Source organism: Sipha flava, unplaced genomic scaffold (assembly GCF_003268045.1).
Source record: "Sipha flava isolate LNK unplaced genomic scaffold, YSA_version1 258_pilon_pilon, whole genome shotgun sequence".
Classification (NCBI taxonomy): domain Eukaryota; kingdom Metazoa; phylum Arthropoda; class Insecta; order Hemiptera; family Aphididae; genus Sipha; species Sipha flava.
The window spans coordinates 1,461,607-1,474,017 of record NW_020272917.1 but is presented as its reverse complement, the minus strand read 5'-3'; the positions used below and the strand labels follow the sequence as shown (position 1 = coordinate 1,474,017).

Here is a 12,411-nt window from a genome sequence, read left to right as displayed (position 1 = left end):
ATAATAGCTAATGGTTGCATTATTATGAAGTGTATGGAATAGGTTTCCACACCAAATCTGAGCCGTGATGATAATAGCTAATGGTTGTCGACAATCAATTTCCTGCATTGTGTAATTTTTACTATTACTATTTTAAATTATGATACCATCATTCTCCGTACGAATATGTATATAAATAGGGCCGTGCTAACCAGGTGCGCGAGGTTTTAAAAAAACAAGAAAAACAAGGGTGGCCGAAAATTTAGGATGGCTTTATAAATCAAATCAGAAAAAATTATCTTATAATTACTAGTAGCTAAAGTTAGTACACATAGTAATTTTATTATCGATTAGATCAGCGGTCGCCAACCTTTTGGACCTCACGGACCACTAAATACATCCTCAAAATTCTACGGACCACTTTTAGCTTAAAATAGCTTTTTACATAAATACCGTTAAATAAATTGATGAAGTATTTTTTTCGGTTATATTTAACTTGTTATTTTAATTGTTTGCTGAAAATTTTCCGACCACTTGCTACCAGCACTTATTATTTTATATTTATAGAAATATCATTGATATCTGTATAATCTATACATATATTATTATCATTATTATTTTATGACTAGTGTTATGAAATTTGTTGAGTTGGTTGAGTTGTTCATTAGTACATGCTGACGTGTTTGGTGTTCAATACGAGATAAATTATGACCGAACAAAGTGAAAACGACGACGCATTTGACACAGAATTGTTTATAGAAGAATTGCATAATTTACCATGTACTTGGAATTTAAACCTCAAACAGTTATAGTAATTGTATTACAAAAGCTAAAGCTTGGGAGTCTCTTTTTATTTTCAATAATAGGAATGACCCAAAATTGTCTCTTCTTACGACACCGTATTCTTCGCTGTAATAAAAGTAATAACAGTGCTTCCTCTTCAAAGTCCATTTTTACACTAGCAAAACATGTAATATTTTTATGTAAAATAGAACGTACGCCACATTTGCCGTTGTGGTGTGGTTATATTGACGTCGGTTCGGACTTCTAACGACCACAAAAAAGTTGTTTAAAAGTGGTCGATTTCGCCGACAGTACAACCACAATTTAACCACAAAAAATCGTTCACGAGTGGTTCCAGTGGCGTATTTAGGAATTTTGCTAGGGGGGGGATGAAATATATAATAATACATCCTAACACCCATAAATTCGTACATAATATACATTTTTAAAATCCCCTAACTTGTTACCTATTGAGGTTAGTGTGGATCAAGGCAAAATAAGAATTAATCTTTATAATTACCTCATCATTTTCCAAACAAATTTTTTTATTTGTACTAAAATAAGAAAATAAAGTTTTTTTTTGTTTTTGAGTATTACTCATATTGTCTTAAAACTTCACAGTTACAACTTACAAGACGCAAAAAATAAAGTCGAACAATAGTCAATTCGGCAGTAAGTCAGTACTCAGAATGGCGCGGCGTCGCTATCCGTCAACGACCAACGACCGTACATATCTACTTTTAACGAATCACGATATCATACGATAATATATATATATATATATATATATAGCTATACATTAGCCATAAATCTACTAGTAACAAATTTTCTAAAAATAAACCCGCCCGGCCGCCCTATGGTTAATCCACGGTCTTCATGGTCATTTTGTTTTGTTTACCGATTGCTTATCGGGTTTATTATAAACACTCTTGCATGAAAAATAATTCGCAGAAACGTACAAAATACAGTACACCATAATATAGGTATAGTTTTTGTTGCCTGATAGTCGTACATGCCGCCAACGATAAACGATTAGTGGCGATTAGTATACCAGACTATCAGAGCGGTACAATTACCGCGACAAGAACATTTAGAAAACAGAAAACATACATGCTTGAAAGTAATATCATATTAAGAATATTAGAGAAAATGAGACAACTTATAGCTACCTAGGAAAAAAAAAAAAGGTCAAGGGGGGGATCTATCCCCCATATCCCCCCCCCGTAAATACGCCACTGAGTGGTTCGTGTGAGCTTAGCCTAAGAAACATTTGTCGAAAACATATGTTATCGACAATGTTGTCGATAAAAATTAGAATTGTTTCTAAAATTTGTCACCGACAATTGTGTCAGCGACATTGTTATCAACAAATTTTTGTTTTCCATCCGAAGTGGGAAAAATTCGATAAAGTTTAAACATTGTCGCTGACAATGAGTTGACTCGTCCAGACCGGTCAAATTCTGTCGATTAGCATTTAGTAAATGCATCATATTTTATTTATTTATTTGATTTTCGTTCAGTTTTGCTTCGTCCGCCTATACGTAGTGTATATTTTTATTTTATTTTATTATTATTTTTACTCTTATATATTATATTAGGTATATTAAATTCTCCAGATAGACCAATGTCATCACGTTTAAGATCAGTCATTAAATCATTACCACTATATTTCTGCTATGTCTGACTAGGACGAACCCAATATCTCTTTTTGGAAGCCTTTCTTGCTTCTAAACTAAAAATTACACAAGTACATGCGGCAATCACCACGTCATTCTCGTTCCACATTTTGTCCAAAATTAAAATATTTTTTTTATTAAAATATGTTGCCTCGGTGTAGACGCATTTGTTTTTAAATTTTGTCGGTGACATTTAAAGAAACATTTTGCCACCGACATTGGAGACAAAGTCCGTGACAAATGTTTCTTGGTCTAGACGCGGCTTAACATAAAACATATTTTAAACAATAACTACAAATAATTGTAATTTTATTTTTGAAGTTTAACAAAACTCTTGACAAAGTATAGCTATGATATTTGAGGGGGGGAGCAAATTTGTTTCTGTAACATAAAATATATATTAAGATTATTTGTTCCAAGAGTTACCAAAAAATGATTACAAACCTCATTTTTGTCTTAAATCTATTTTTTATTTAGTCAAAAAATAATTAAATGTGACAAATTAAATTAAAAATGTCATGACGGTCAAAGGTTTTTTTTTTTTTTTTTGAGGATATTATATTTCTGACGCCCTTGGATTATTTTATATGGAAATAGGAAAGCAATAAAAAAATATCCTACAGAATTAATAAACAAACCTACTTTTAAAATGTAGTTTACATGATAAAAATTAATATTTATACAAAAATCATCATTTTTAATTTTACTATAAATTAGATTAAGAAGTGCATTACATTTACATTTAGTTCGATTATTTTCTCCGTAGGACTTTGAAGTACTATGTGAAGTTTATAGAATATCCTCCTCGTCTGGTCGAGATTCATCAATATCTTCTTACGACGATGAAGATGATGTAGAAATATCAAAAACTCCTAGAAGAGTAACATTCGGAGGTGAATTAATTAAAATAAGAAGTCCTGAAGTTTCTGATGATCCTGAGATAATAAGGCCTACTGGTATTCCAATACCAATCAAGCCTGCATTGAACATTCCAAAACATCCCAAAGACGAATTGAAAAACAAATCAATAAGATTACTAATTCCACGTCAGGTAAAAAGCACATTTATTCATGTAGTGTGTGTTTAATTAATAAGACAATAAATATTTTTATATTATTACTTAGTTTTTAAAAATTATGCTAATAACTAGAGTCCGAATTTGTATGCATTTACATATTTGTAATGAGTGTATGCATTTCAATGGGAGTAAGAAATGTGGATGATTTGTGCAACAGATAATGCATGGAAAAAAGTTTATTTTGTTTATAAATGCATATTTGAACATTTTTGCATATTCAAGCATATTTTGTATAAAAGTTTATTAAACCAATTATTTTGTTTCAATTTCATCGTAGAAATTATTAGTTCATTACCTACGTATTGTTGGGAAATAAATGTTATTCTCCGTATGTTATATTTTTGCACAGTTTCTGTTAAAATTATATCTCATTTATTGCAACACGGTCATCGGCAACAATGCTGACTGGTTTTATTATTAGACATATTTTTTAAACACGCCGCGTCGTGTTGTTGCGTTGCCATTGTCGGGCATAATCGCCAGTCAATAGTGCACTAGTGCTCATATATCTTTCGTGATCCGCGTTCCGTAAATTTATAAATTAAAATTTACATTTGATTACAATTTATAATTTTTAAAATGCCGAAAAGTCGAAGCGCTATTCCAACTTTAATAAAAACATGGATTGCTCTTTATAAAAAAACAGACCAAACCATTTTTACCGCGGACGGTTCTGTAGTGTTTTGTCAATTATATGACGAAAAAATTGTGTGCTCAAAAAAATTTCAATTACAACAACACGTTGATACCGCTTTACATAATAGTGCTCTAAAACGTAGAGGAAATAAAAACAAAAAACAATTATTTGTATTGGATGCAAAACCGAAATCTGGGGCCTGTTCCGCCAATACACTTTGCAACTTTTCACTTTGCACTTTTCAATTTCTGAAAAATGCAAAATGCAAAGTCTTTTCATTCCACATACGAGAATTGTATACTTTTCAAATGTGGTAACGTTTTGAAAATTACGTTACCACTTTTCAATTTCTTATCATGTTATCTAACAGCTGTTATCTGAACGCAATTTGATTTTTTGTTAGTCTGAAACATTGACGGTACTAACGGTCACATAATTCAAAGTATACTCATTCTCTATATATTCGCTGAGATCACCTTTCATCATAAATATCATCATTTATGAGTCATTCTAATCGTTACATAATTAACAATACTACTTAATCTTAACTAAGACTAAAGACTGTAACTAAAAATTCAAGTGAATCTTGATAAATTTAATTATTAAAAAAAAAAAATTTATAACTTTGCAAATTTCTATGGAGTAAAATTTCCGTCTGTATTTTTTATCAATGTTTAATGAACACTCTCTTAAGCTTTTCATCAAAAAATATAATTGTGGAATGAAAACAGAAAACAATGAAAAGTGGTAAACATTTCACTTTTCAGTTTGCATTTTTCATTTTTCATTTTCACTTTTTGGTGGAACAAAAATACAAATGAAAAGTGCAAAGTGCAAAGTTGCAAAGTATATTGGTGGAACAGGTCCCTGGTAACGTTTTTAATGTGGATCTTTGTGCAGCTTTGGTAGTTCCTAATATACCTTGGAATAAACTTCAAATTCCCGAATTCAAGAATTTTTTGGAGAAGTATACAGTTAAGCATATTCCTGACGAGAGTACATTAAAGAAAAATTATCTTGGTCCATGTTATGATAATGTTAATATTGCAATGAGAAGTTATTTGCAATTCAGATATTTAGATTGCTGTTGACGAAGCAACTGATACAAACGGCCGCTAAATAGCAAATTTAATAGTTGGGGTTTTAAAACATGATACATCGAGTCAATTCTATCTTTTAGCATGTAAAGAACTGCCTAAAACCAATCACTCTATAGTATCTCGGTTCATTAATGACAACTTAAATATGGCCTGCAGGGGAAAACGATGAAAACCTACGGTTGTTTTTATCAGATGTAGCACCATATATGGTCAAAACAGGAGATTCATTAAAGGTCTTTTACCCAAATATCGTTCACATAACATGTGTAGCACATATGTTAAACAGAGTAACAGAAAAAGTTAGAGAATTGTTCCCTAATGTAAACAAATTGATTAACAATGTGAAAAAAAATTTTTTTTAAGTCACCTTCTCGTATTCAAATTTATAAAGAAACACTACCCGGTTTGCCATTACCACCTGAACCAGTTATTACAAGATGAGGTACATGGATAGAAGCAGTTATATTTAATGTAAACAACTATGAAGGTATTAAAATTGTAATAGAAAAACTAGACAATGATTTGTCAGCAAGTGTAGAGTTGTAAGAAAATGTTCAATTTACCTATAGTAAAAAATGATTTAGCATTTATAAAAATTAACTTTTCTGAACTCATTGGGGCAATTACAAATTTAGAAGATCCTAAATTGACTTTAGTACAAACATTAGAGATTATGAAAAATATCATTTCAGAAATATCAAATATACAGGGTGACAAAGGTTCTATTTTAAAAACTAAAATATCACAATTGCGTCAAAAAAATAAAGGTTTTTAAGGTAATGAAACAAATTGGACTAATTATATCACGTAACAATGAAATACAACTTCCAGAAAACTTCAACCCTTGCTCTATGGCCAACATGAAGTATGCACCACTGACATCAGTAGATGTGGAAAGGTCGTTTAATCTTTATAAACACATACTAAGTGATAGAAGGACAAATATAACACCTGGGCACATGGAAAAATATATTATTGTCAACTCTTTTTATAATAATTAAAAATCATACATTGTATCTATTTATCAAAATATTTTTTATTAATAACAAAATTATGTTTTTATTGGTTTTAATTGTTTTTTTATAAAATGTCTTTACTTTGTATTTTTTTTTCATAAATATGTACCAAAGAAATGGTATAAGAGGATTTAATACATTTTTATTTTTAATTTTTATTATTCTTAATTAAAGTATTTGTTTTATTTGTTGAATATATTTTTAAATAATTACTGTTGTTTAATAAATGTTTAAAGTTGATGTCTATAATTAAAAAATTAAATTTTTCTAATTTTTTTGAATTATTATTTATTGAAGAAATTAAAAAAATATATTAAAATGCATATATTTTGGGTAAGAGCATGTTTTTGCATAATATTAAAAAAATAAGAGCATATCAAGTGCATATTTTGAAGGTTTTTGATGTATTAATGCATACTATTTTGGGCTTTTTGAGTGCATACAAATCCGGACTCTAGTTATTAATAATAACTCACTTTATTATTTTTAGTATTATGGTTTATGATTATTATTTATTGATACAAAATAGATTTAAAAATAAGCTTATCTTTTACCTATTGGCTCCTATCTTCTTTTATTTTAATTATTATTTATTCATTAATTATATTTTAGTTATTATTTTACATAATTAAATAATTTGAATCTGAGATTTATATTAAAATAATCATTGAAGCTTTGGAAAAAATATTAAGAACCGTAACAACTAATGACATTAGAAAGAAAATTATTATTTTTGGATAAAGCCAAGGTAGTTTCAAATTTTAGAAACTAATTTCTTCTTAGTTTTGATCTATATTCATTTCAACTTTAGCTTTATGAGGAGCTCTATTATTGTTTGATCTAATTAAACTTTGATAAGGTATAAACGATTTTGCAGATTTGTAACTAAAAAAACTCTACCAGAAATCTAATAGCCTATGAAATAATTTTAACTAGAATAATTTGGCCATAAGTCTTAGTTTTTTAAATTCTTTGCATTTAAAAAAAAAAACGTGAATAATTTTAATTATATGCACTTAAATTGCAATTTATGTAATTTTATACATAAATTTATATGTAAAAAGATATACTTATTACATTTAATATCACAAAAATATATGAGTAAAATATTTCCACATTCAATGGAGAAATAACATTTTTCAATATACCGTAATTTACACAAATATAAATGCGTCATTCAAGAAGGTATCTGAGAATCGACCTTTCCAGTTGTAGATTGAGATTCTTGATAATAATGAAAGTCTTTAGGCCTATAGTAGCATTGCGTGGTTGATGGTAAAATAGTGTAAATAGGTCGAAATCGAGACATTAGTCACGAAACACAATGCCCTACTTAAAGGGGTTGAAAATTAGCATTTGTGCGTGTTTCAGTTGTTAACGTATTTTTAACGTAGGTGCCTATGAATAAAAGTATTGGCATTAATAAATTGGGTCAAAGTAAAAAAATTTAAATTAAATAAAACTGTGTTTATTTATTGTTTACTTTTTATTATGATATAACGCAGACGATATAAAATGTAACTACTTTGTGTAAGGTCCAAGTGGATCAATATAATTAGTTTTTTTTAACAGCCATTGAGTCATATAATGCATAATTTTAGGTGGATGGTAAATTACTATTGACCATGCTAGAATCTATATAAACGTGACAGGAAATCTATAAACACCGTTTTGATCAAAGGTGAATAACCTCAAAATGTATTACTAATATATTTTTTATGTATATTATTTGTAATTTTTACATTTAAAACCAATGATATTTATAAATTGTCCATATTTAATGTTGACACTATAATTATAAATTGTATTCTCAGACGGAATTTCGTCGTATTGGTAATAATTTTTATCACAAACAAACAATCAATCAAGTGCGTCCAAACACCTTACCACCATTGCGACAGCCAAGTATTTATGCTATAAGTTTTCACATTTTTACATGTGTTTATATTTATCTACAACTTTTCAGATTTCAAACAATTTTCAAGCGTTCAAATAGGGCCGTGTTTAGGCACATATTTTAGAAGTAAAGTGGTGGATAGGTATGTTTGGTGGACTTTTTAAATCTATTGTTTGTACTTTGTGGTTATACAAATTTTTTTTTTAGAATATCATTTAATAAGGGATTTTTTTCCCCACATGCTATACTTTGTACTGAGAGGACCAACGGTTCATTTGATGTTAGTATGCTACTTTTATTTTAATTAATTTGAAATATTTCTAATTTTATATTATCTGTCCATCATTTATATTTATAATTGGGATTTGTACTTATTCATTATATATAATAGGTAGGTATTCGTAATTCAAAAAAGCGCAATATTTTTCTTTGGGAGCAAATTTAAATGCAGATGGTAGATAGGATTTTGTTTTTGACTAAGAAATCGTTTTGAAAATTGAAAATCAAAGGATTGGGATTTCACCTGTAGCTAAATATTTACATGTTATTTAAGTTATATCGATGTAGGTAATGTGCATCGGACTGATTTTTTAATAATAGATTATTTTATTCTTAAACATTTCAAGTATACATGTAGGTAGGTTAGAAACCTTCACTTTTTAATGATAAATATATATTTTACCATAATAACGTAATTAAAATTAGGCTTGGATGGAAGGGGGAAAGAAATAATAAATATTTACAGAAATAATTCACTGAACAATACCAATTTTTGGTACATCATTTCAATTCTTTCCATCTATTTATACATCAAACACATGGCAGTATTGTAAGCTAATTTTTATATATTTAATATCTACATGTCACGGTCGGTAAAATTTAGGATAGAAACGTTGATGGCGGGATACATTTGAAATTTACATATTTATAAACCCCTACCTAATATTGTAAAAATTATACATAAATACATTTTTAACTCAAGCAAAGAAGATTTAATCTCCCCCCCCCCATAGTAAGAACTCAGTAATAATCCAAAATGACCTAAATACGAACACGATCTTAACTTTTTTAAAATCTAAAAATAATACTTTCTAGTTAGTTATTTAATATCTATTTTAAGTCTTATAGTAAAAATATTTAAGTTCTGGTATTTTAATACTTTTATACTTTTCATAGTATCAAATTTAAATAGGTACTAACTTAAGTTCTTGTATGTTAATAAAGTAAGTACCTAAGTAATTTTTTGAACATCAGAAATTTTATCAACATAATTGATTTTTATTTTTCAATATCTATTAATATTAATATTTTAAAATCTGAAACGGATCTGAAATTTATTGGTTTCACCATAACGTTTTTATATTTTCTTATACTTCTTATATCTGTTAACTAAATTAGGACCAGAAAGACTTTAAGAATATATAAGTGGATATAAATTTTAATATTTGTTTCTTTATTGGCTTATATTTTAAGTTCTAACAAACAGACGCAATTTCTTTTTTTTTTTTTTTAGTATTTTAAATACATTTCAAAAGTATATTTTACAACGCTGCACTCAGAACATATCTGAAAAGGTTAAAACCATCAGGTTGTTAGTGAAATATAGAAATCTTCAATTTCACCAATTACATTTTATCTGCACTTAGCTTAAATATTTTTATTACACACAAATAATTAAATGTAAGGTTTAATTAAAAAAATATTAAGTTAAAGTATTATATAATTAGTTTAATTATGAAATACATTTTTAAATATTATTTTTTTCTTACAATCTTCTTATAGTACTTATTTGAAATGTATGATTGTTTTTCATACTTTTAATTATAAATTTTTGTTGATTTTAGAGAAATTATAAGATAACAAAAAATAAGAAAATGGACAAATCAGATAAAGAGTAAGTACAATATGAAACATTCTTATTATTTTGAAAATTATAAAATATTTAAACATATTTTAGTAAAAATGAAATTGACAATAATGTTCAAGTCATAAATTCCAAAAGAATAAATTCACAAAATAAATTAAAAATTATTGATATGTAATAAGAAAAAAAAAGAAAAATAATAAGAATATTTATTTTTAGTCTATAGATAAAATAAAATGTATTATAATACATTTTATTCTTAAAATAGAATCACACATATTAACATTTTCATCTATTCTAAAATTTTATTAGCTATTATGCAAACATACATTTTATTAAAAATATATACATAAATAAAAATATTTATAATTTTGTTTTAAGTAAAAATTTAAGAAGACAATCCTTCATCAAGATATTTGACCCTCATTCCATATTTTTGTTTAAGTTCATACCATTGCACAATTATTAAATCTGCAAAGAAATACATTATTTTCCCAGTTAAAGATAAAGTATTTACCCGACAGATACTTTCTACAAATATAATTGATGTATCTACATAATGAAATAATTTCACTAAGAATGCAACAAAACATACTGGAACACAAGTGCCTGGACCATTGCATAGTACTAAATCGGGTTTGAATGATATAACTACAGGCACAGTCATAAAAATAGAATAAATAGTAGAAAAAATTGACGTTAAATATGATTGATTTACATATCTGGATCGTGGTATTTTGACTATAGACCAGTCTATGCCACATTCTTCATTTTCCACTCTGATTTGGCTTGTTGTATCTGTATTAGCTAATAAATACAAACGTGGTGTAAACTTTTTCTTGTTCATTTTATTCATTAAACGCAACATTTCAGCTGTATGTCCACCTGAACCAATGACAATTAGTGTACGAGCAGGATGTCTTAATGTTTTGAGTGAACGATTACCAATAAGACATTGCATAATCAAATATATAAGACGAGCAGAAAAGTAGGCTGAAAATATAGTTGGAATCAGCAACCACAAGATAAAAAACAACATATCAATTGATACAATTTTAAAATTACTGAAGTACACTTTAATTTTATGTACGATTGATTACACCATAAGAAGAAGCATTTGATATCAGTAAATAAATAAAAATTAAAATAACTAAAATAATATAAAACATGTACGAGCTTAGAAATATTTTTTTTAAACATATAGATGTTATCTTCAAGAAAATAATTTTCACATTTCACACTCCACGAGTATTTGATAAAATATATGATAATAAATTTTAACGATAATGTTTCTATGGTTACCGCATATCAATATTTTTATATAGTTATACAAAACAAAATTAAGATGTTTTAAATTTGAAGTAACGTTCATTTCTAGAAAACCAGATTTTAGTTACGATAGAAAGATTAAAAAAAAATGAGTCACTTATCATTGTTCGACTATAAAAGTATAGAGTTTTATATGAGGTATATTTTTAATATACATATAAAACTGTATAAGTTGTATGGTTGACACACTGATAAAGTAATTTTCAAATAATACTTTTCCCTTATTTTTTTTATTTTAAGCACACTTTTCAGCTGTACGCTAAAGATGTCAACTGTTAAACTATGATATTTTTGATATTTATGAGTGTGCTATGATTTTTCAAAAAATTTTAACCATTCATTTTATCTTTACATATAATTATGTAGGTAGCAATTTATTAACGACGTACCAACCTACTTATTAAAACTTGATAATATTTTTAAAGCGCGCCCATAGGATAAAATCCTACCCAAGGCAAGATTAAAATTCTAAAGCCAAATCAAAAAGGTTATTTTATATTTTAATATATTTCTGGTATCTTCGTTCTAAAATAGCATAACCTACATAGAAAAAAAACATTACGTTATCACATATGTGTAGGTTTACAATACAAGATTAATAGTTTTTTAATATATGTTAATGTAGATGTTACAAATTAATTATAGTTATATTAAATATAAAATAAAATTTCTATGCCTCTTGGTTGCATACAAAATAATTGTATAACATCTTCAATCATTTTTTTTTAAATTTTTTTTCATAACTACAGTAAATATTCTAAACTAATAAATATGTACAAGATTATCTAAAAATATAAAAAAAATTTACTTAACTTCATAAATGGATCTCAATAAAATTATGTTTTGATTAATATGCGTGGCATATAATTTATCAATAGTTTTGAAAAGTTCACAGTAGGAGAAAAGACCCCTTTGTCCCCCCTCCTGCGGGCACCCTTGATCTTATGATGCAAATTTATTACAATACCTATTTCTAATATTTAATTTCTAACTAAAAATTTCAAATTAGTAAATAGGTGTACCATAGGAGTACAGAATTATTTTTGTGAACA

At 27.3% G+C, this 12,411-nt stretch overlaps 2 protein-coding genes across 3 annotated transcripts in view; one reads left to right on the top strand and one right to left on the bottom strand.

Annotated features, from left to right (window-relative positions):
• LOC112684829 overlaps positions 1 to 12,411 on the top strand; it is a 31,412-nt gene that overhangs the window by 6,469 nt on the left and 12,532 nt on the right. The window contains exons 5-6 of the mRNA XM_025556527.1: positions 3,205 to 3,489; positions 10,011 to 10,060. Coding sequence (XP_025412312.1) covers positions 3,205 to 3,489; positions 10,011 to 10,060 — 335 coding nt within the window. The remainder of the gene's footprint in view (positions 1 to 3,204; positions 3,490 to 10,010; positions 10,061 to 12,411) is intronic.
• LOC112684832 (UDP-N-acetylglucosamine transferase subunit ALG14 homolog) lies at positions 10,357 to 11,225 on the bottom strand. Of its 2 annotated transcripts, XM_025556532.1 has the most exons (2): positions 11,082 to 11,225; positions 10,357 to 11,023 (listed from the first exon to the last, which is right to left on the bottom strand). In XM_025556532.1, exon 2 carries the CDS (start codon positions 10,989 to 10,991, stop codon positions 10,419 to 10,421), a length of 573 nt encoding a protein of 190 aa, XP_025412317.1. In that variant the 5' UTR covers positions 10,992 to 11,023; positions 11,082 to 11,225; the 3' UTR covers positions 10,357 to 10,418. The 2 variants fall into 2 exon arrangements, with proteins under 2 accessions (XP_025412317.1, XP_025412315.1); XM_025556530.1 differs by having other exon boundaries at positions 10,357 to 11,225.